Source organism: Dunckerocampus dactyliophorus, chromosome 1 (assembly GCF_027744805.1).
Source record: "Dunckerocampus dactyliophorus isolate RoL2022-P2 chromosome 1, RoL_Ddac_1.1, whole genome shotgun sequence".
Taxonomy (NCBI): Eukaryota; Metazoa; Chordata; class Actinopteri; order Syngnathiformes; family Syngnathidae; genus Dunckerocampus; species Dunckerocampus dactyliophorus.
In genome coordinates, this window is record NC_072819.1 from 18,867,650 (window position 1) to 18,891,862 (window position 24,213).

A 24,213-nucleotide genomic window follows, 5' to 3' on the forward strand; every position below is an offset into this window, starting at 1 on the left:
TTGCTTGTCCCATCACTTCAATTATGCCGTATTACTGCAATTTCCCTGACTTTGTGGATTAAATCCAGTCTTATTTCATGTTGCTCTGTTTATTTATATTGTGGAAGGTAATGGCTGTAATTAATTACTTGTGAGAGGAGCAATCACATTAAAAGCCACATCTTTATTATGCACACTAATGTATTGGCGTCCTAAAGTTATGTTATGACTTTTAGTTTATTGAGTATTCCAGTTTATTTCTGTTATGAATTCTTTCGCTTATTCTTAAGCACTGGGAAAGAGCGATCCCGTTAATGTCATTCTATGACTCGGCTACATTGCGCACATACTTGTGCGTGTGCATGCAATCATATTGTGTCCTGGCCCACTTCTTCCAATGGTGGTGGGAAGTGTGGGGTGCTTGGGCACAGGTCAGAGCACTCACATTAGACACTAAGAACTGGTGTACAGGTGTTTACATCTTAATATCATGTTTTACAATAGTACAATAGCTAAAATGTTGAGATGCTACTTTAAAAAAAATGCCTGTACAGGTTCTTATTATGGTGACACCTTGACTAAAGAACAGATGAATTCTATTAGTTCCCTATGAAAGCATTTTTCATGCATAAGAAGTGAGGAAATATTCAATAATAATGATATAGATGAGTATATAGTTAGACTTTGGAGCATCATAATTATAAAGTAATAAATGAAAAAAAGTTTCCAAGAGCTGGGGGGCGGTTGTGGGAGTTGGTGTGACGTCATTATTTGCAGCCACGTCCATGTTTGGTGATTGAAGAAGTCGGTAAAACTTGGATAAAATGGACACGTCGGTACACTTTGTGACTATATTTGTGATTTTGTAACTTTTTTGGCTAGTATTAGCGACTAATGTGTTCCGTAAAGCGTGACGTATTTTTAAAGCACACTTCGGCAGTGAGTCACCAATGTCTCACGGAGTCTTAACGGTTAAAAAGCGCAGCCCACACTTGTTTCGGATGGCGGCTTACAGACACTTTTCGGCCCATTTTATCCACGGAAAGCCTCCCCGTCCCCCCACGGCGAGTCGTTCCCGTATTGTATGAACTGTGTCGGAGGAGGGCAGTGGCGAGAGGTCGCATGGCCGGGGGCTTCGCCGCCAACATCACTACCAGCAGCAGTAGAGCCGGCCGGCGGGGCGTCACTATGAGGATGCCCCGAGGAGGACGCCTGTTTCTGGCGACGTGCCTCGGCTCACTCGTGGTCCTGGTGCTTTACTACCAGAGTATCAGCAAGCCCGGTGAGTCACTAGTTAAAACCTGAATATAACCTATTTATTTCATTTCCAATATAACTAGAAGGCTATAGTACTGTTGCAATTACAATTTAGGTGACGTTTAAGCTACACCATTAACTTCTGCAATAGAAAACAAAGTATTAAAGTTACTCTTGCGTCTTTATAAAGAAGAGTATTCTTTTACATGAAAAATGATGGCTATATGAAGTGTATCATCTGAAGTACTCCTGTTTTTGACTCTATTTTTCACGTAATTAAGTGGCTTTATATGGCTGCATACATGTATGATGCACACTTTATTAATGGATAAAAGACATGCGTCCATGTATGAAAATGCACTTAGTACTGAATTTGTGTTATTTGGTTCACTGTGGTTGTACAGTAGATAACACTTCTCGATACTTCCAAATATTGTTTCTCATAACAGAGCTCAGTAGTGATAAGACGCCCATCAAGTCCACACAATCCTAAATTATGTCAAGATTCATGCACTATATAGTTCTGAAAACCTGAGGTATCACTGTAAATACAATGACTCATGAACCAGATTTTTACCTCAGAGATGGGAGCCAGAGAGTATGAATAAGTGCACTGTGCAAATGGGAATGTTTTGAAGGCCCCCCCCCCCAATCCAAGAGACCCCCTGCATTCCTCGCCTTCACCCACACCCCCCACCCCCTTTTGTTTACTGGATTTAGCCCCCTTGTGGACTTTGGAGGGCAGATATTGGTCCCCTGGGGGACAAGCAGACTTCTCTCTGGGAGAGGAGTCCTAATCCTCAGAGTGAAAGAAAGAGTGAGGAAGTATAGCCTTGATTGATTAGTGCTAAAAGAGCTTTTTTTCTCTCTATATGTAAGTAAAGAGTGGCGCGGCAAGGAGGTTCAGACCAGGGGCCTCACCTACAAAGCTTGCGTACGCACAAAACAGAGCTGAAAAGTTGCGTACGCCGTTTTCCATGGCAAGTATGTTCCTTATAAAAACACAACCTGGCGTGAGAATTTGCGCACCGGTACGCACCCTTTATAGTTACCATACGCACTTTTTGGAGACATGGCAAAAAGGCGACGCACATTTTACGTGGTGAAGTGAAATCATATGTTAGAAATAAACATGCAATGGAAGCCAATAAAGATTTATCCATCATTGTATGAAAATATCACGCCATTATTGACTTAAAACATTTGTGGAAAGTGTTGTTATTTTACATGACACTGATGGATATTATTTGTCATTTCTCATAAACACCGTTACGCACGAGCATATAGTATCCGGACTAAAAGATACTTGAAAAACACAACGCAGCGCTTGAATACTTAATTGTTTTATTGTACAATCATGATAATATTATTGGATTAATAGTTAATTAATGTATTAATTCATTAATAATTAACATTTGATTCATATTAATTATAACAAACCAATGATTCTTGGGTTTAGGTTTATAAGACAGCGCTAATATGTCCTTAGTGCTCTCTTTTTCGCTTTTCTTTGGACAGTTTATCGTTGCATACGTCAAGTATGTCATCAATAGCAACATTTATTTACCATGCACAGCCTTTATTTGTGTGGACAGTGTCAGGGCCGTGTGTGTAAACTTACTCTTTCCTTTTCCACAAATGATGGGGCTTCTTTTGTTGTGCTTTGAAATAACACACATTAGTTCCTCATAAAATAATTACAGTAAACATAATAGTTTTATGGTGTTTATGTCATTATTAAGTTAATATTAATTAATTATTATGAAGTTATTTTAAAAATATCCATCTGGAATTGCAGCAATTAGTTTTCAATATAACCTAATACCCGTTTGGAGTTTTTGCATCCACCTTTAAATAAAACAGATTCTGCTTCATCTAAAATGTGGCATCAATTAGGACAAATGTAGAAACAAGCTCACTAAAAATGGAAATGTGTGCCTTGATATCGGACCTTTTTTTTGTTTTTTGCCTCGGTTGGCCCCATCATTCACACAGATGGCAGCGGACGTGCTGTCACTCTCTTTGTTTTATTTGTTATGCCACTGCTGTGTCTTCCAAATAGGACACTTTTTCCAGTATTTCCACCTCCATTTCCGTGAAAGCCAGCTTTGTCATCGTCGTCGTCTTCCCACCAGTCGTGATTCCAATGCAATCAAAGCTCTTTAAATATGGAGGCCACATTCATGATGCACTGGACCTTCTATGGCGAAATGGAGGCGTGGAAAGGGCGTAACTTGAGGCGGAGTTGCGTACGCACACTTCTCCTCAAGGTGGACTCTATGAACCACAAATTGCGTGAATGTGTCCGTATGGCACGGATTTTAAGTCTGAATATTTTTGTCCATTCACACATTTTGGGTCTCTGCCGTGCACAGACTTTTAGTCAGATTTCCACGCAGGCCCCAGATCTTGGAGACTTTGTAGGGCCAATGAATTGAGTTCTACCAATCAATATGAATTTTTTAAGGGTGCATTCACACTTATTGTTTCCCTTCGGTTTGCTTCCTTTTCAGACTGTAACCAAAGTACTACACCGTTGGTTATGTCCCAAAACAAATTCGATAACTATCTGATAACACCAGATCAAGCGAACCGCCCATGTGGGAAAATGAACAAGAGTTTTGATAAATACTGACTAAAGGGTGCTAGTGCTGAAGAGTATGATTTGGCACCTATAGATTGCTTTTTCTGGTCAGAATCAGTTGGTTAGGTTTGTAATCTTTATCTGTTTCCACCCGGTTACTTTTACATAGTAAAAAAAACAAAAGCGAGTCAAAATACGGCACTTCAAACTACGGACAAAACGGTATCCAGTGTATCGATAAACCGTGATAACTAAGGGTGCACCGATGTGAGGAATTGTGACTTCATACCGATAAATTTGATAACGGTAAAATATACCTCAATAACCAATAATTAAAAAAAAAACTCTCCAATGAGGCGAGATTATCCATACTGTGCTGTAGGTGAGTTAGGATGAGCAAATCAAGCGCTCCTTTTCACCTACGTGTGATGTACTGTAAAAACATGCCGTAAACAAACATGCTGTTGATTGTGTGGGCCCTCCCAACGCAACAAACACTCCGCAAACACTTTGTGATGAGAGAACAACACATCGACCCTCAACACACCAATCCCCACCAGCCACCTGAGATGCCAGCATTGCCAGAACGGCCCCCGAAAGCCCCCGAAGAACCAAAGAAGCTGCCCTAAGGCCATGGTGTCCTCCACCATCCACAAAGATAAGGCCCCCATCAACCAAAAAATATCTGAAGCACGGTTTGTTCTTCCGAGCCGCCGCTACTTTTATTTTATTTTTTTAACTGCAGTGATGTCATTATATTTGGTAAGTACAAATCTACAGGTACAGTTTGTCAAATCCAACTCAATTTGAGTCGTTGTGCCTCCAGGTATGCACAAACTGTGGTTAAATTGTGAATTAAAAAATAATAGATATAAAAAGTTATTGGTTATCAATATCAGTATTGGTCTTGAGAGCAGGTTATCTGTATCAGCTTGAAAAAAAATCCTACATTCATAGTGATAACATTTAACGGTTATTCTACTGTTTCAAAATGTATAAATGTATAAGCCGTTCCTTTTTCTCAAACTCGCGGCGTTGCGTTTGGGCTAATTTATGGCTACGTTCTAATCTCTTGACATCTCCTTTTCTTCATAACTACAACTAATCGTTTAAATACTGTGCCACTCGCAAGTCAGTGAGGAAACGGCAGCTCTGTCTTTGGCGCGAGTAAAGCTTCAGTAAACGAGCTAATGACGAGCTTATCAGCCCATTGGAAATCGCAGGAGGACATTAATCAATATAACAGTTTGACTCACTGTTTCATCTTACAAAGAATGCTAAAATCATCACACAGCAACTTGACACTGAAAAGGTAGCTACAGTACTGTAAGTACGAGTATGAGTTTAAAATAAAAAAATCAACTATTTTCATGTTTTCTCATAATGCATTTCTGCATTAATAATGCAATAGCTACCTTTTCAGTGTTAAGTTGCTGTGCACTGGAGAACTGTTCATTTAATGGCAAAGGACTTTTGTACTATTTGACACAAACCTATAAATTTAATTTGATGCCTGTTTTAGAGTAATACGACTACATTGGAAATGAATTGTTGAATAATGTAATTTTTTCAAAATAACACAATTAACAAAATGACAAATTACATATTGTTGTTATAGAAACCTCTCCTGTATAAACAGTATAACTTGAGAGTCCAGGGTAATGATACCACAGATGTATCCAACTTGCACCACTACGCAAAACTACTTTGACAAAAAGAAAGTAGTTCAAACAAGTGTTTGAATAGAACACTTATAAAATTACTAAGAAGTGAAGCAAATATTATTTGGTGAACTACTCAACATTAGCTGGAGAGCTACTGCTAGCATACAAGCTACCTGTTGGAGACCCCTGTGTTAGCGTCTAAAGCTTTACACACTACATGTTTCTGTTGAACAACTTCGGCACACGTCTAGTGTTTTGAAGACAAGCCATACAGTAAGTATTATAATGATAATGAGACAGAAAGCCTGTTAAGTGACACTTTAAAAAAGTAAGTTTTGATAATGATCGATGATTGATGTATCCCATGAACGTAATAGCCACTTGCAGCTCGGGACAAAAATGAGCTAGATAGATGCCGCAAGCCAGGCAATATGTGTGAACAAAAATGCCAGAAAATCAAATGAGATTGAAACGTTAGCAATCACACACGCTGGCATCGATAGGCACCTCGTCAATTGACTACACATTTTAAGGGCTATTACTCATTCTCATGCCTGGTCACGCATACACAAATGCCAGCAAGGCAGACAAGCGATTTCAGGACATGCTTATGAAAATAAAGCACAGTGAAACATTGCTAGGATATTTTAAATCGTTTTCGTAATTGTGGTCAATATGTGTGTAAATAATAATCTATATATGTATCTATATAGCATATATATTGTTTCATACAATATATTTGTTAAAATTATTTTCAAGTAAAAAAAAACAAATTTTCAAGGTATGACGGCTTTTATTTTGTAGTGCCGCATGCCACGATAAATTACATATAGCGGAAACCCTGGTCTAGACATCAAATAATACCCATATAGTCACCTTTCCATTCGTATTACCGAATATAGTAGATATAATTAGAGAAAATAAGCCATTTAAGACAGTTTACCTTGTCCGGGAGCAGAATCGATGGTGGACAAGAAGTGATGTCGGGGGTTCACAGTTGAGTTTTAGCTTGCTGTAGGCTATGGCTGCAACAGTAACCCGTGTTATTATTCTGTTATTATTATTGTGCCTGTTGTGAGATAATTTAAACCTGCAATAAAAGCCGGCTGTTCACGTCTGGCCTTCCGGTGGTGGTCTCACCAAAGAATTACTGACGCCTAGTGACCAATGTAGAATACTACATTCACAAGTTGGTGCTCCTGGTCACGATAAAGAGTGGGGGACAAAATGATCGACTCCGACTGAATCTACTGGATTGACAAAATCAGCAGTGTAATAGTAGTGGTATTAGCCTGTGGAATCACATACTAAACTTATATTGTTGTGTGTACTTAAAGTGATTTATCCAGTTGTCTTAACAGTTCTAAAATATTGGACTTTATTGAAGACCAAGTGCTAGCTATAGAGTTACTAATGCACCGCCTAAACAATGACCTCAATGTCCAATCACAGTGCAAGTCAGCTTGCTTTGCTTTTGTGTGGATGGACATGATAATTGATTACTTGATTAATTGATTGTTAAGAAGAATTTGGTAGATTTTGTAAAATCAATTGTTGAGTAGTCATGTTTTTTAAGCAGTTGGTCAAAATTGTGTGCACTATTTGATGCAGCAGAGGCACTGTTAATTCAATTAGTTTGAGACCTAAAGGACAATGGGATGTCAGCTCTCGGAGAATGCAAAATAGTAAATTAAATCATAATGAGAGCCAAGATGCCAGTACAAGGTGTAAAGCCACATTAACATTTATCACACATGACAAACCACACCTGAATAGCCGCGAGGGCAGCGGTTCAACACCACACATACTGTTTTGTCTTGTCTTGTCTTGTCTGCTCAAAAGACTCGCCAGTAGCCACTTGAGGCCCCAGCGAAGTTCATCACAGATGTCAACACACAGGATGTCATCATTCTCTTCTCCCGATTTGACTAGTGCACAAGGAGGGGAAATAGTTTGTCAGCAAATATGAAATGGGAAGAATCTCTTCAAGTATGCGCCACAGTGTTTTTGTTTGACATTGCTCATTGCTCCCAAATACTGGACAGGAAGCTTGTTGAGTATTATGGTTGTGCACTATTGTCTGACTTCCTGAACCAACACCCTGGTGATGGCGCTCAGGAAACAAATACAAGCTCTATGCAGTGCTAATATAAACTCATCAGTCATGTCAGACTCATTGCACTAAAGGGGATGTTATCTATGAATTTCAGTCAGATCGATGTGTCATTTTCATTTTCATCATTTTCAGTTCAGTAGTACCTTTGTGGTTGATGTGCTAATTTTAAAACCTAGGGCTGGATGTTGCATGAAACACTTCATCAGAAGAAATGCATTCAGCTGAGGTCAGAGATTGCTCTGCCATACTGCCATACATTTGTTTACCTTATAAAATGGCGAGTGTAGTGAGAAAAAATGTAAAACAGAAGCAATATGTTTATGCTAGTGAAAGATCCTCTATATCAGTGGTTCTCAACTGGTGTGGCTGCGAAACCCACCATCACCCTTCACTGACAAGTGGCTAACCCAAATTACGGACATTTTTGACGTAAACTTCTGAAATATCTTATTTATTTAATACATCACATTTATTTACATTTTAAATGTAAAAAGCCTGTTTGCAACGGTTAACTTCTGAACGTGTTGCAAGCATTATATCCCACCCTCTTCCTGCTGAGAGCATGTAAGCTGCGCCCCAGGTAACACACACATGTGCAGGAGCCTTTGCCAAGCGCTGGCGGTGTCATTTTGAGCCAGTTGCAATCAGTCCCTTCAATGAAGAGACATTAAGTGCAGTTTGAATTTGAGATTGTGAAAAATAACTGAAAAATAAAAAAAATAAAATAACTTTGTGCCAGCACAAAACAACTTTTTAGCCACAATTTTTTAATTTATTTGAAAAAAAGTGTGTGTAAAGGTTTTCAGTACATATTTTATCTGGGGAGTTGAATAACAGCTTTATAAAGAATAACAGGCAATTTCAGTGAGTTAAATATCAAATGAAAATCAGTCCCTCTGCCTGGGCCAAGAAATCAAATTGGGCATGAATTGCCTTCCAGTACCGTCACACCTTACCTGTTAGTCTTCATTGTGGGTGGAATTTCCCAAAGCGTAACACAATGTGAGCTTTCGCTTTATACCACACTCTCCTCCAGACGTCAGACGGATGGCGCATTAATTCCACAGTCGATGTCCTTCCCCTTCCGCTCAAACTTGACCAAATGTTGCCTTGTGGTGGAGTAGCAAGAGAATAGCACTGACGCGAGGTGCGTTCACAGTAATGATGTGGTGGTCGCAAATAAAACACCTCCAAAAACCTCCCACAAGGTTTTATGTTTTTTATACGCATGCTGTAACCATGTAGTAACAGGTACAATCATGATAACATGCAATACTTACAGTATTTTGCTGTATTTTGGTCCTTTTAAGCATTACCGGAACTTCTTTCCTGGGCGCATTGATTTCACATAGCAACATAGAAATGAACACCGACACCTAGCGTTAACTTTTCCAAACGCAAAAATATGTAGCTTTACCTTTTTGGTAGTGGTCTGAGGCATTGGGCAAGTGTGTGGTGAAGCTAGTCGTTAGCCAGCTAGTAGCTAGCCGTTGTGGTGTGGCGACGTGTCAGTGCACCGATCAGCGTAACAATGTTAATTATGTTAGCAATAATAATAATAACAATAACAATGTCCCTGTGGCTTTGTTAATATGTCCCATTACGTCACATTACATGTAAATGGAGCGTTGTTGGCACTTTTTGGAGTCTTTTTCAGAAGGCTTTATAGGAGGAATATGCGTTTCCCATTACATGCAGTAATGAGCTGTCTCTTTTTATCTATTTTTCTATCTTTAGAAAGCACAGAAAAGAGAAGAACATGTGTTCATGTCTCACATAAGTAAGGATTGTGGATGATGAACACAATTCCAAAAAAAGTGCAGTGTTCCTTTTAAGGTGTTACTCACTTAACATCATAACAGAAAGGAGAAACTGGATCAGCCCCTCAAAGCAGAGGCACTTGATTTTATTTTGAATGCTACAACTCTTACCTGATTGTTGCTTTTTCTTTGTGTTTTGCACGTTTTAATTTGTGTTTTGTTCTGTGGTGTTTTGTTGACGTTGTGTTGTTTGATTGTAAATAGTTAGAAATTTGCATGCAGAGATTTGACCTTGTCTATTGAGATGGGTCTTTGTTTTTGTATTTTATAAGATATTATTATAATATATTTTTTGTGGTTAAATCAATTTAAATAGTACACATATGTATTTTTTACATTAGTAATTCATTTTACACAATACATAATTTGGTAATAAATTAAGACAAAAAAATCTGAGGAGCCACTTGGGCTCTTTAGTGAGCCGAGCCAAAAGAACTGGCTCTCTAAAAAGAGCCAGAATTTACATCACTAGTTCACGGACGTCGGGTCATGATCAGCTTATATACAGCCTATTTCACTTTGATTGTTGTTTGCAATAAATTGCTGACTCAATTTTTTTTGTCTCACTCCCATTTTTTTTTCAATCTGAAGCTTTACTTAGAACCTCCTTAAGTTACAACAGTGCAAAATGTAAATCCTTCAAATTCCTCAATTTCAATTTTTGGTTTCAATTCAACTGGTCTTAAAATTTTGATCAGGAGTGTATTGCAAAATCGAAAGCCAAAGGTCTTCTGTGTGAGAGAAGTGGTCTGCTGTTTTCAAAGACCTACTGCAAAAAATGCTTGTCAAAGATCCCCTCCATATGACAGGAGTGCTCTGCTGTTTTTAAGGGCCAAAACAACTGTGGGCCGTCAGTTGATGAACCCCAAACAATCCGTTCAGTGATGCTGGTCATTCTTTAATTGGTTCAGCTTTTTAAACACTATTTCTCATAGAGAATTATATATACATTCCGTCCTACAATGTGTTGTCCACCATGGCAACAAGAAGTCATGTGGTTGTTAAGCCATACGGTATGAAAGCAATGGCACACCCTGCAAAACCAATATAAGCTGGATAATTGCATATTAAATGTACAGCATGGTTGGCTAGTCAGCACCATTCATGCATACATGTAATGCCCTTCAGTATTTCCCACAAGTCTGATGTTAAACTTTGGCGCTTGGTTACAGGGTTTAGATGATGTCATCGTCTAATTTGCATAATTGGCTAAAGGAATGGGCCATATGTCCTTCCATATTGCAATATACATTGCAACCTCTTGTGATAACGATATATATCACAATATATTCTTTGGCATATAAATTATAATACTGTATAACTATTTCACATAACTTTGGCTGCTGCCGTATGCAGGTTTTCAGATGTGTGGGCTCAAATTGTACTTGCTATGTGTAAATTTATTATTCTCTCCTTAGACTTGTTGATCTACTTGCTAATTTCCTGTTCATAGCTGGTTACTGCCAGTTGTAATGAAGTTTCAGGTAGACTTCTGTTAGAGTGTACTAAGCACTTATTCATCTGATGTTTCGCTACTTTACATTCAAGCTAGCCTAGCTGTTAGCATGGCTTCTCTGTCTCTTCCTGCTCGATGTGTCACATGATTAGCTATTTCTTGTCCTCCAGTGATAATTATACTTGTAAGAAATTAACTTGTAAGAGAATTAGTAACTTAACTGTGGAAGGACATACTTTAGCCACACAACTTGTCATAGTCAATTTTGCAGGACATGGCTGGATTCCATTATCAAAATACATGATCGCGGTAGGGCGATAACATTAGTTTCTATTGCATATTGTGTATATTGCCAGTTTGTATATCTCACTATATTGTAGCGTAGTGCATTGTCGGTACTACTGGAGTACCCAACATGACGTGCGAGCACTTTGTAAATAACAGTTAAAGTTATGTGTTTGTTGTTAGCGCTTGGTTGTTGTTACCCACATAGAGGGGTAGTTTGTTGTTGTTGTTGTGTGTTAACTTACCTTTTACTTGTTATGCTGTTAATTTTTTGGTTTTGACCGTGAGCAAGACTGTCGTTCTGTTCAAACACTCTCTCTCCGTTCGCACTCCATGTCAAGCTAGTCAGTGGCTTTTTGCTTACAAATGAAACAACGTCCTACGCAAGCTCAAGTGCGCCTGCTATATAGAGCTACACTGCCATCTACTGGCTGAGTTTGTAACAACGATCCATTCAGTCACATTCATGTAATGAGAATGTGTGCAGATAGTGTCAAATCTTAAAAATAAAATAAAAGCTAGCACAAAATCTATCTGTGGTGGCCTAAATGTAATTGTCGCGGGCCAAACATAAATGAATTAATGTATTGAAAACACAGACTTTAATCATCCTTAAATCATACATGGAGCCAACAATGCATTTGTGTGTCACACAGTAATTCAGTAAGTAGTTTGAAGTATCCCAGCATAGTGTGAGGGGGCGGTGTGCACTTGTTCAAGTGAACTTGTGTTTACGAGTGAAAAACCACCAACTCCCATGTGCTAATTTGCTAACAGTTCCTCCAAAAATCAACCAAAAGTCAACACTGTAAGTGTATGTCAGGACTAGACAAGTTTCTCATTGATGCTCCACAGTGGCAAATACCACCCAGTAATGGATTCCTCCTTGCAGCTTTAAACATTAAGAACTTTTCTGATTGAGTCAGCTCACCAATGCCAATTTTAGCCCAAACCTACTGTTGCATAAGAACACAAACACACGCTTATGCACACACAGTGTAGTCTTCTAAACTGGACACGTATTTACCCTGAAAAATGCACGGTACACACCCTTTACACTACACCTCTGAGTGTAATTGAGCACATCATTGGTACTTTATGTGCATGGCCACCTCCTGTTTCATGTGACATTGACATGAACAAGACCATAGTGAAACAAACAATGTACTGATGCCTGTAAAGTTGCTTATTAGAGAATGAAGCACAGCAAATGCTACACCAGCATCCATAGTCACATGTCTACTGGGTAAACAAGTACAGCAATAATGCCAAGGAGAAGCTACAGCTCAAAATCCCTATTCTGTCATTAAAGTATCCTGTTTGGGAAAACATGTGAATGGACAAAGACATGTGAATAAGGCGAAAGTGTGTTGGTATTGTTCAGTGGCAATCAGGAGGCTACAAGCTTCATTTTTATTTGAGAATTATATTTATTGGAGAATTACCTGCCAGCAATTTGTATGTTTTTATGTTTCATTTTCAAATTCCTTAAAGCTGTTTACACAAAAGCGAAGCAGTTTTATGTTTTGCATTTTGTATGGTGTACTTCCTCTTTCCAGAAGCACTGTTCCCTTGGTCAAGGCAAAATGTATATTGTAGACTTTATTGGTCCTATTCTGGTATTTACTAGCAGCATTAACAATTACATAAAGCAAGCAAACATACTGTATATGCCTATGTACAGTCATAGGTAAGCGGTAATGGGCGACACACACGGGAGGCGACTGCGATTGGCGAAACGTATTGTCAATGCGTAGCAAACCATTCACACGGGGGGCGATGAGGGGCTATGACCAGCTACACTGGTGAGCAACGTGTTCACATCCAGAGCGAATTGTACGAGTCTCCCACGGTTTTGATTGGCTGTCAGATGTGGAGGAAATTTGGGGGTATCAAAGTAGTTCAGTGGAGGAAAAGCGGCCGGTGTTGATCGATTACTCTTGGTAGTACGGGATCTTGCTAGTATTAAAGGTAAACCTACATAAATGCCCGTTTAAGTAAATGTAAACTTACCCACTATGTTTACTCTGGCACCAATGAGTTCCCATGCCGCTGAATTTTTTTTTAATATCTCTATATTCTTTTTTTTTAGAAATGTCAAATGGAAATCTGACACGTTAAGTATAGCGTACTGATTAGCATCCTGTCTGCTCATTGGTCGATCAATGAAACCCCCGCTGATTGGTCCTCGTCTGGGCGACAGCGATGAAAAGTTGAACATTTTTCAACTTTCTGGGATTGCACAAACTTAAACTTTCACACGCACGAATTTCACGTGTCGCTTGGCTGCGCGGTGACACGCGATAATCACCCTATTGTGCAGGTTCCATTGAAAATGAATGGAGTAGAGGTGATGTTGCCTCCCATAATACTTATAAAAAAGGAAGCATGAGGTAAAAAAAAAAAAGTATAAGGTAATTTGTGAAAGTGATATAATAGATTAAAAGTTGCGGGATGATAATACAATTGAGCATAGCTAGTAATGAGGCGTCTTTCAACTGCCTGTTTATACACTCTCTACTTGTATATCAATCTTGCAAAGGGAGATGGTCTACCATCAGGTTTAACCTGAGTCAACTCGTAGCTTGTCAAACCAAGGTATTCTTTCAGTATGTTATGTACATAATTAGAGGGGCCTGAAGGTCTGTTTCAAGATAAATTGCATATTTTTGCTAAACTACAGTAGTATTTCTTTTGCACTTTTGAGCCATTTGAAAGTGCAAGTACTAAAGCTTCTTCCGACACAACAGGTGAGCATTAGCTCACTACTCTAAGGCCATCAAAGCACTCAAATGTCATAAACATTTTTGCAAATCATGCCAAAGCATGGTATGCTTCCCTGACCCCAACATGGTTGACTGTTAACAGCCTGGTGTTTATGCATTGTCATGTACCTCAAATGGGTTACTTTGGTTTGGAACCCTGCATTACATGTCCCTTTTTGGTTGCTCCAACCTTTTTACCTCTCCAAGTAAATATTTATGTAATTGATGTCACACTATGTTCTCAGCTCTTAATCATGATCACAGAGGGGAAGAGGTTTTTAAACAGGGGAAGCTAATTTGCCCACAAAGTAGGACAGAGATTTGGTGATGTACTAAAGATAAAAAAAAAGTCCCATCTCCTATTTCCACCCATTGTTTTAATGTGGTGTTGTCCTTTTTATATCATTGATACCATCACGTAGGCTTAATGGAACCTTGTTTATTTGGGAGCTACAAGACCACTTGACAGACCCCCATGTTGGAACACTGGCCTTTTGGTGTGTGTATATGTGTGTGTGTGTGTGTGTGTTGGGGCTGCTTTGCTTCAACCATCTGCCTTGCATCACTTCCTGGGTTTAAGAGGAAGTGGTGGTTTTCTGGTGTGACAAAACACATGACGCAGAAAATGATGTGGTTCATAAAAATGAGAATGTAGCACACTCAACCTGTAACTCATTCTTTCCTGTGAAGCAGGACCAGTTCAGAGAATATTTAATTAGGTGGTTCTCTAGTTGTTATTAAGCTTGGTTCGACCAAAACTGGCCACTCAAATGTTATCAAGCTGTACAGGGCAGCAGTGCCGGAAATCAGACACAGGAATGGCATGTAGCGGCTGGAATGCAGTGCCGGAGGAGGTGGCATGAAAGAAAGTTAACAAGGCAAATTTAAAATGAGGATAGAAGACAAAGATAGATGAACAGATGCTCACTCTTGATAGTGAAAGGAGGGAGGGATCGAGGTAGAAGTGACAGTATGAATAAAACATTCAAGTACTATCTGAACTCAATTCTTAACATCAATCTAATACTTTTCAGTTGTTGGGTACAAACAATTAAAAGGCCATTAATGTCAAAATGATGTCAGTATAAATCACAGCATAGTCTGTAAACTCTAAAAGCTCCCACAGTCAGCCAGGAAGAGGATTTGCACATGGAACGTACAGTGGAATCTTTACGATGAACATCCCTGAGGTTGTATGATTCTGGTAGGGCTGGGCGATATGGACCAAAACTCATATCCCAATATATTTAGGTTGTATATCGATATACGATATATGTCCCAATATCGTTTAAGCAAAGTGAGTTTAGACAAAATGAAAGCCAAACATGCATGTCAAGTTGTTTTATTAAAATAATAATAATAAATACTTAACATGAGGATGTTTTTTGAAATTTTAAGCCTTCATGCAAGTTGCACATAAAAATCCATCCATCCATCCATTTTCTATACCGCTTCTTCCTCATTAGGGTCGCGGGGGCATGCTGGAGCCTATCCCAGCTGACTTCGGGCGACAGGCGGGGTACACCCTGGACTGGTCGCCAGCCAATGGCAGGGCACATATAGACAAACAACCATTCACACTCACATTCATACCTAAGGACAATTTAGAGTCGCCAATTAACCTCACCTGCATGTTTTTGGAATGTGGGAGGAAGCCGGAGTGCCCGGAGAAAACCCACGCGCACACGGGGAGAACATGCAAACTCCACACAGAAATGCCCAGGGGAGAATTGAACCCAGGTCTTCCCGATCTCCAGGCTGTTCCTGTATTGGCCAACGTGCTAACCACTAGACCACCGTGCGGCCCGCACATAAAAATATCTAATCTAATTTAAAAATAGCCTAATAGCTATGCTCAAATCCTCAGCTAATAGATGCCCAGTTTAAGAGGAAATTTAAAAATGTCAGCAACTCAAAAATTGAACTACTATATATAATACTAAATTGAGCGGTAGTATTTTTTTAGGTAAACATTTTTAGAAGACACAAGCAAATGCAAAATGTCCTTATTTTGTGCCAGGAACACCAACCTGTCAACTGCATCAGGCTTAGCAACTGTCTAACTTTCTTGTACATTTGTGGTAGAGCTTGTCGTGCTAAATAATTGTGACTGTGAAGCTCACTGGACATCACGGGTCCATCGTTGTCAGCAGGTTTTTAAAGCCGTTTTTTCCACTGTTACAACGGGGACCATATCTTAGCAATGTGATAGGACACCTCTTTACAGTATAATAGCACTTTGCTTTTCCTTTCATGAGGAACGCAACAGGAGCGCAGCAGGCAGTGCGTAGCTTCACACATTCCTTGTCTTGGAGTTTGTGCCAAGTTTAAGGTGGTGAAAAAGATATTGATTTTTTACACTTGTCCGTTAGCGTTCCCTGATGAAAGTGTCTATGAGCGGTATAGATTTTCAGACAAGGGAATAAATTTGTTCACTTTGTAAGCCAAGCGTCAGGAATAAAAGAGAATATAAAATATTAATTCGGCCAATGTTAGCAGAGGTATATGTCACAGCAGTCCTTGCGTGAGTACTCAGCCCGTTGGTCTTCTTATAGAACAACATTCGCTGAAAGAATATGCACTCTGAGGTATTGATCAATGGGAAAAAAATCACTTTTTTATACTAAATAAAGAAAAACTTGTCAGAAAGGAAAAACTCGTCACAAAGCAAGTCGACACTGCCATCTAGTGGTCAGCATTATTCCTCCTAATTCTTCAACTGTCTGAGCATACATAAAGGACGTGAACATTCCTTGGACCTCTGTGAGCGCCATCAGACTTGCACACAAAATAAAAGCACATGAGTACTACATGCACGTTTAAGCCACATATTCAGTCCAGACTTTTCACTCAGAAATAGCACACCTGTACAAAACTTGAGAACTTGAGGTAGTCCAACTTCAATTCTGTGGTATTTTGTATTTGAGTGGGTTCAAAAGGACGGTAAGGCGTATTTCACAATGTAGCGTTCTTTATTGTGAACCTTATACAAAACAAACTGTGAAACTATCTCATCCAATTAATGATGTGAATCTTGTAGGAAACCTCTAGTTTATCATTTCATTTTCCTTTTGTTTTCTTGTTTACCATGTATTTTGGTAATTATGTATATGTTAATTTCTGTCACGATCTATGTGTTAGCCTGCGTGACAGGTTAGTGTGTTTACACTTTTATGCCTTAGTTCCTGTTTTATGCTCTTATTTTGGTAGTACTTCCTGTTTTGCCTGGTTTGTGTCCGCCTGCTTTGCTTTCTTCTTTATCTCTTGCACCTGTTGCTAATTTGAGTTGTCCTATTTAGTTCAGGTGCGTGCATCTTTCTGTGGTGTTGCATTTCGTTTGCGTCGGTGTCGGTGTCTGTGTCATGTAAGCTTGACACGCTACTGCAAAGCTTTGTTCCTTTTGAGTTCCTGCCGCTGCGCTGCAGCCACCATTAAAAGATAAGTTTTTCCTGCAATTTGTGCCTGCTTTCTGCATACTGGGGTCATCGCCACTATGCCAAAGACAAGACGTGACAGAATGCAACAACCAGAAGAAGATGACCTCGCAGAGAGCGATTTTTGGACCTGGCAGACCCTAAAGGCTATGGAAGAGGAGTGCACAATGTTCTCCCCAGAGGAGCTGGAGGACATAGTGTGGGGACCGGACGGCACGCTTATTCCTATGGCGTGGGTTTACCCGGGACCCACCAAAGGCACATCTGACCATCCGCGACGCCAAGGCTTGTTTGGACCGGCTCAGCGAGAGGTTCACGGCGTAAAAGGGTGAAGCCACTCAACTCCTCCTCGCCACGCCAAGCAGAGGTGCAACTCCCTCTTTGCAATGTTGCTGAGTGCCAGCTGATGGCTCAGCCCATTACGGTCCCCGCTCAGCGTCAGCACGACGAGCTCTGGCTGCCCCCCTCCTCCGTTTCTCCGCTTCCCACGCAACGCCAAGAGGAGGTCAGTCTCCCTCAGATCCCCGCGTCCCGAAGCTCCGAGCTCCAACTGCCCTCCGTTGTTTCCAAGTTGCTTCCCAGGCAACGTCAAGAGGTCAGTTCTCCTCCCACCCCTGCACCTCGGCTCAAAAAGTGTCAGACTCACCCTGTGCCCACTCCACGCGGTGTGAAGTCACAGACGCCGCTGGAGCCCACACCACACAGCTTCAAGCTTCAGTCCCTCCCGGTGTCCGTGCCGTGTTGCTTGAAGTCACAGACTCCCCCAGAGGCCACACCTGGCTGCCTCGAACCTCATAACCCCCCCGTGCCCACCCCGCGGCATTTCAAGCCCGTTCCAAGACCACGCCTGAGGCCACCTGCAGTTCGGTTCGGGAGGTCAGAGCAGGTGGAACTACCAGAGGACGAGACTCCTGCATATGTTCCGCCTTCAGTTCCTGTCCCGGCGTTTCCCACACGTCAGCCGGCTTCGCCTGGAGTTCCCGTCCTGGCGTCTCCAACACGCCACCGTGCCCCAACTCTCGTTCCTATTCTGGCATCTCCCACGCGCCAGTTGTCTTCTGCTGAAGTCCCTGCCACTGCTCAGCTCTCCTGCCAGCTCCGCCAGGCTCACCATCCTGGCCGTCCTCCGGAGAGGTTCCGCTACTCACTCCGCCGGACCTGCCATTCTAGCCGACCGCCGGAGGGGTCCCAACTCCTCTGCCAGGCTCACCATCCTGGCCGTCCTCCGGAGAGGTTCCGCCACTCACTCCGCCGGACCTGCCGTTCTAGCCGACCGCCGGATGGGTCCCAACTCCTCTGCCAGGCTCACCATCCTGGCCGTCCGCCGGAGGGGTCGTGCCGCTGACCCACCACCGGTCCTCCCACCACCCATCCCTCCTTTCTTTTGTTGTGACTTTGGACTTTTCGGACGTCTAGGATCCGTCCTTGAGGGGGGGGGCACTGTCACGATCTATGTGTTAGCCTGTGTGACAGGTTAGTGTGTTTACACTTTTATGCCTTAGTTCCTGTTTTATGCTCTTATTTTGGTAGTACTTCCTGTTTTGCCTGGTTTGTGTCCGCCTGCTTTGCTTTCTTCTTTATCTCTTGCACCTGTTGCTAATTTGAGTTGTCCTATTTAGTTCAGGTGCGTGCATCTTTCTGTGGTGTTGCATTTCGTTTGCGTCGGTGTCGGTGTCTGTGTCATGTAAGCTTGACACGCTACTGCAAAGCTTTGTTCCTTTTGAGTTCCTGCCGCTGCGCTGCAGCCACCATTAAAAGATAAGTTTTTCCTGCAATTCGTGCCTGCTTTCGGCATACTGCGGTCATCGCCACTATGCCAAAGACAAGACGTGACAAATTTCCTTATTTCTAGGGATGCTCCGATCGGGGTTGTATTCTACCGATTCCGATACTGATCATCCAGGACTGAAATCGGCCAATACCGATCACATGAATTACTGTAATTATGCATTTTTCAATGTATTTATAAGTCATTAGCATTATGATATGAAAAAAGAGAGTACATTGGTGAAGAAGCTCTAGCAGGGCTTCCAGGTGAGTGAGAGAGCACTCAGCGAACCCGGTGTCTTCCACTGCTGAGAAAGGCTGGTCATCTCGTTCGATGAGTTTTGTTAGTTTTTATTCAATTAATGACTAAAGCCCCCGCAAGATAGTTTTCGTGGCATGTGTTGGCAGTTAAGTATTCTATGCTCTATGAAAATATTTGATTTATAAGTAAGGATTTCTACTTCGTGGAAATTCTTTCATATTGCAGTCGGGTACTTAGTGGAATTTCTTGCCTTATCAAAGGGGTTGGAACCATGGTTGTGTTGTGTGTGTCCAAACGTTTGGCCTGTACTGTACTCATTTACATGGTCAGCAGTTTTCTGCCAGCAGTCCTTCCTTGCTCTATTGGCGGCAACGGTGTTGCTTTTGGCAGTGATATTTTTTTTTAACTCCTCATAACGCTCCATTATAAGTACTTGCTCCTCTTGTGTAAAATGCACTGTCCGGGATCACTCAATTTTTGCAGAGAAGTAGAATAATATGAAGTCAAACTTGTCCTTTAATGTGAACGCTCACTGGGGACAAAGCCAAGACCCGGACATTAAAAAGTGCGTTGATAACAACCAGTACTCTTTAAATCTGATTGGGCAATCATGAGCATTATGAGCACTAAAGCCTGGGCATGTTGAGCCATTTAAGCAGTACGCCATTTAAGCAGCAATCAGTAACTCATGGTTAATGACACTCCCTCAAGCTCACAACATGAGGATGCAGAATCAGGTCTTTGTTTTTGCTTCAAACGATCTCCAACCACATCTATGGACAGTTATTAGTTACTGTGTTCACAGCACAAGAAAACAAAGGTGCAAGAAGGCACTTCAATGAAATCTTGCAACGATTAGCGCTTAAGGAAGTGTCCTGGAAATGAGGTAGTGGGCACTGCCAGCTAACAAAAATACACATCTGGTAGACGCTCCTTCACTCTCCTTTAAGATTGTTCATCAGCTATAAAACCCCACTCTCGTCCTGAGCAGCCACATAACGTCTCTTGCTTGCATTTTTGCTACAGAAAAATGCTGCCGACTGCTTTGAAAACGTAACTTTTGTGAGCAGTGAGAGACTCAAGTAAAACCATAAAACAGAAGCTAAGGCAGCTCAAGGGCTTCTATAAATCTCCAGTTGCAGAGTTAATGTGAACCTGGTAGGTTGATGACAGTGAGCACACAATAGTACATGTGACATTAAATTAGTACAGCCTTTTGAGTATAGTATTTTTAGCAGCATGTAATACATGTGGACTAAGGCTGTAATGGTTTGTGTATTTGTATCGAACTGTTTAGTATGCAACTTTAGATTTGGCACGACACTGGGGCGTATTATTGGGCGCAGGATATTATTATATTTTTTATTATTCAGTTTTTGCGAGCTGAACTATTTAAAATATCTGTTAATTGTGGACATACCGTATTTCCCGGACTATAAGTCACACTTTTTTCATGGTTTGGCTAGTCCTGCGACTTGTACTCCGGAGCGACTTATATATGTTTTTTTTCACACTAAAGGCTCTTTAGACTTGTGTGCCAGTATTTGCTACTCCTGTCGCTCCTGAAAATTTACAATGTAAACATCAACTTATAAAGACAACTGAGGGGCTATCCACACGGAAAAGTTTTCAGGTCAAAACGGCAAAGTATTTTATCATTTCAACGTCTCATCCGCACGGGAACGGCGTTTTGGCTGACCTGACACAGTATTTTTTTAAAAAGGCTTCCAGACTGGTAAAATCTAAAAATGCCGGCTTGTCGTTGCCGTGTTACAGGCAATACGAGAACAATTACGTTACCGACCCGCCATCGCCTCGTCGCCATCACGTGACCAGAAGTGAGCTTTAATATGGACATGACTCACCTCAGTTGACATTCTCCTGATATTTTGTTGTCTTATACTCCATAATGACTCGCAGAAGTAATTCCACTTGTAAGTGGAAGACGACAGACTTATCCGTTCTTTCTTCTTCTATGGTTTGGAGTGTCACATGGTTCCGTCTGTGTGCCTGTTCCTGTTCAAATAAGTGTCTGCGTGCCTGTGAAGAGCATGGACCTGCAGTATGTGAGCAGGACCTATGAAGACAACTGAGAAAGACGGAACACATCCATCAATTTTCTATGCCGCTTATCCTCATTAGGGTCGCGGGGGTATGCTGGAGCCTATCCCAGCTGACTTCAGGTGAGAGGCAAACTCTGGACTGGTCGCCAGCCAAATCATATTCTGCAGATTACAAGCAGCAAGTAGTGAAATATGCAGCCGAAAACAGTAATCGAGCAGCAGAAAGAAAGTTTTGAGTGAAGGAGAAACGTGAGGTACTGGCAAAAAGCGGAGGACGTGGCTAGATGGCCACAGCTAGAGGAACACGTTCACAAATGGGTGCTTGAACAACGTGCTGCTGGGAGAGGCTTGTCAACAGTGCAGTTATGGTAATGGTAATGGTTTAATTCATCTTAAACACACAAATTACACTGGAGCACATCACATAACACAATCCACAATTCCTCATGTCAAAAAAGGAGTAGGAGGAGTAGCAAAGCTTATTTAATCCTACTCCTCATCTGTTTAACATCAGTTGCAATATATTTGTTTGATGCACAACCGACTTTATGATGATAATAAAGTGATAATAGCTGATGAAATAGTTCAGAGACACAGTTTGATGATGAGTGAGTAGAGACAATGTACTCACCAGAAATTAAGTTAGTTGTCAATGTAAGACTTGTTAGACATAGCATTGTATGTGCACAGGGCATCAGGTGTCTTCTTTCTTGGACTATAAACATCAACTGCTTGTACTGTTTCTTGAAATTTCTCATTGTAGTGCAGTGTTTGAGTTCCTTACTCAATTCGTTCAGCAACTTGTTTCCACACACAGAAATGCTGAAGGTTTTTAGTGTTGTCCGTAGCCACGTCCAGCCAAACCACACTTCCAGATGAGCTGAATGAGTTCTATGCCCGCTTTGACACCCAAACTCCTGATGAGCAGAGAGGGTGGCTGGACTTGGGGAGCACACAGGACTCACCTCTCATGGTGACATCAGCTGATGTGCACAGGGTTCTAAACAAAACAAACCCACGAAAAGCAGCAGGCCCAGACAACATCTCAGGACGTGCACTTCGGGTTTGCTCATCAGAGCTAGCTGATGTGCTTGCCGACATATTTAACCTGTCGCTTGCACAAGCATCTGTACCGACCTGCTTTAAGTCCACCACCATAGTGCCCGTACACAAGAAGAGCAACGTGACCTGCTTGAATGACTATCGCCCTATAGCACTCACTCCTATTGTTGTGAAGTGCTTTGAAAGAATAGTCATGACCCACATCAAAAAGAGCATCCCGGCGGCAACTGTGGACCCTCTACAGTTTGCATATCGCCAGAACCGGTCCACGGATGATGCAGTCAACACTGCCATCCACACAGCCCTTTCTCACCTACAGGGCCAGGACACTTTCGTCAGAATGCTATTTATAGACTATAGCTCTGCTTTTAATACAGTCTGCCCCCACAAACTCACAAATAAGCTCCTCACACTTGGCCTGTCTCCCTCCCTCTGTAACTGGGTGTTTAACTTTCTCACAGGCAGACCCCAGTCAGTCAGAGTCCACAATCGCACATCCAGCTCAAGAATTGTGAGCACTGGGACCCCACAGGGGTGTGTGCTGAGTCCGCTCCTCTACACGCTCTTCACCTATGATTGCGTGGTCTCCCAGAACAACACCAGCATCATTAAATTTGCGGATGACACGACAGTCATCGGACTGATCACTGGTGGTGTTGAAACATCATACAGAAGAGAGGTGGCGGACCTCATAGCTTGTTGTTGTGCTAACAATCTCCTTCTCAATACAGATAAGACTAAAGAGATGATCATCGACCCAAGAACAAGGGAAAAGGAGCCGCATAGACCCCTGTTTATTGATGAGACTGAGGTGGAGAGGGTGAAAACCTTCAAGTTCCTTGGCACACACATCAGCGAGGACCTCACCTGGTCTCACAACACCCAACAAATTATGAAGAAGTCCCAAAGGAGACTGTACTTCCTGAGAAGACTGAGGAAATTTGGGATGTCCACCACAATCCTGAGTTGCTTCTACAGATGCACTATGGAAAGTGTCCTTACCGCCTCCATCACTGTTTGGTACGGTAACTGTACAACACGTGATAGGAAGGCACTCCAGCGGGTGATCAAGACCTCACAGAACATTGTTGGGGCAGCCCTCCCCTCACTGCAAGAAATTTATAAATCTAGAGTCCTACGCAGAACACACAACCTCATCAAGGACAGCACACATCCACAACACTCATTATTCACACTCCTACCGTCAGGCAGACGCTACAGGAGTTTGAAGTCCAGGACCACAAGGCTGGCAAACAGCTTTTACCCACAGGCCATCAGGCTTCTCAACGAAGCACTCACACACGCCACACGCAACACAAGCACACACTCATAGCACTTTATTTATTTATTTATTTATTTGTATTATTTATTTGTATTAATGTCTCTTCTGTTTTTGTTGCTTAATTTATTGGTATATATGTTTATGTGTTTATGTTTCTTATGTTCTTATTCTTTCTTGTGTTTTCTTTCTTTTCTTGGGAGAATGAACAGAATAAGATTTTCATTGCATGGTATAACTGCTGTTTTACCATGCACATGACAATAAAACTCTCTTGAATCTCTTGAATCTTGAATAAGTGTTTTGGGTTTAATTTTCCCCTAAAATCATATTTATCCTCTTTTGTGGGAAAGAATTGTTTTACATTTTTGGGTAACATGTTATTGATTCCTTTATGCTTAATTTTAGATGTTTGAAAGT

The 24,213-nt window shown here is 41.4% G+C and overlaps 1 protein-coding gene across 2 annotated transcripts in view; it reads left to right on the forward strand.

Annotated features, from left to right (window-relative positions):
* The first annotated feature begins 775 nt into the window (after nt 1–775).
* LOC129182491 (carbohydrate sulfotransferase 11-like) overlaps nt 776–24,213 on the forward strand; it is a 38,247-nt gene continuing 14,809 nt past the window's right edge. For both annotated transcript variants that reach the window (XM_054778707.1, XM_054778716.1), the window contains exon 1: nt 776–1,261. In XM_054778707.1, coding sequence (XP_054634682.1) covers nt 1,102–1,261 — 160 coding nt within the window. In that variant the 5' untranslated portion in view covers nt 776–1,101. The remainder of the gene's footprint in view (nt 1,262–24,213) is intronic.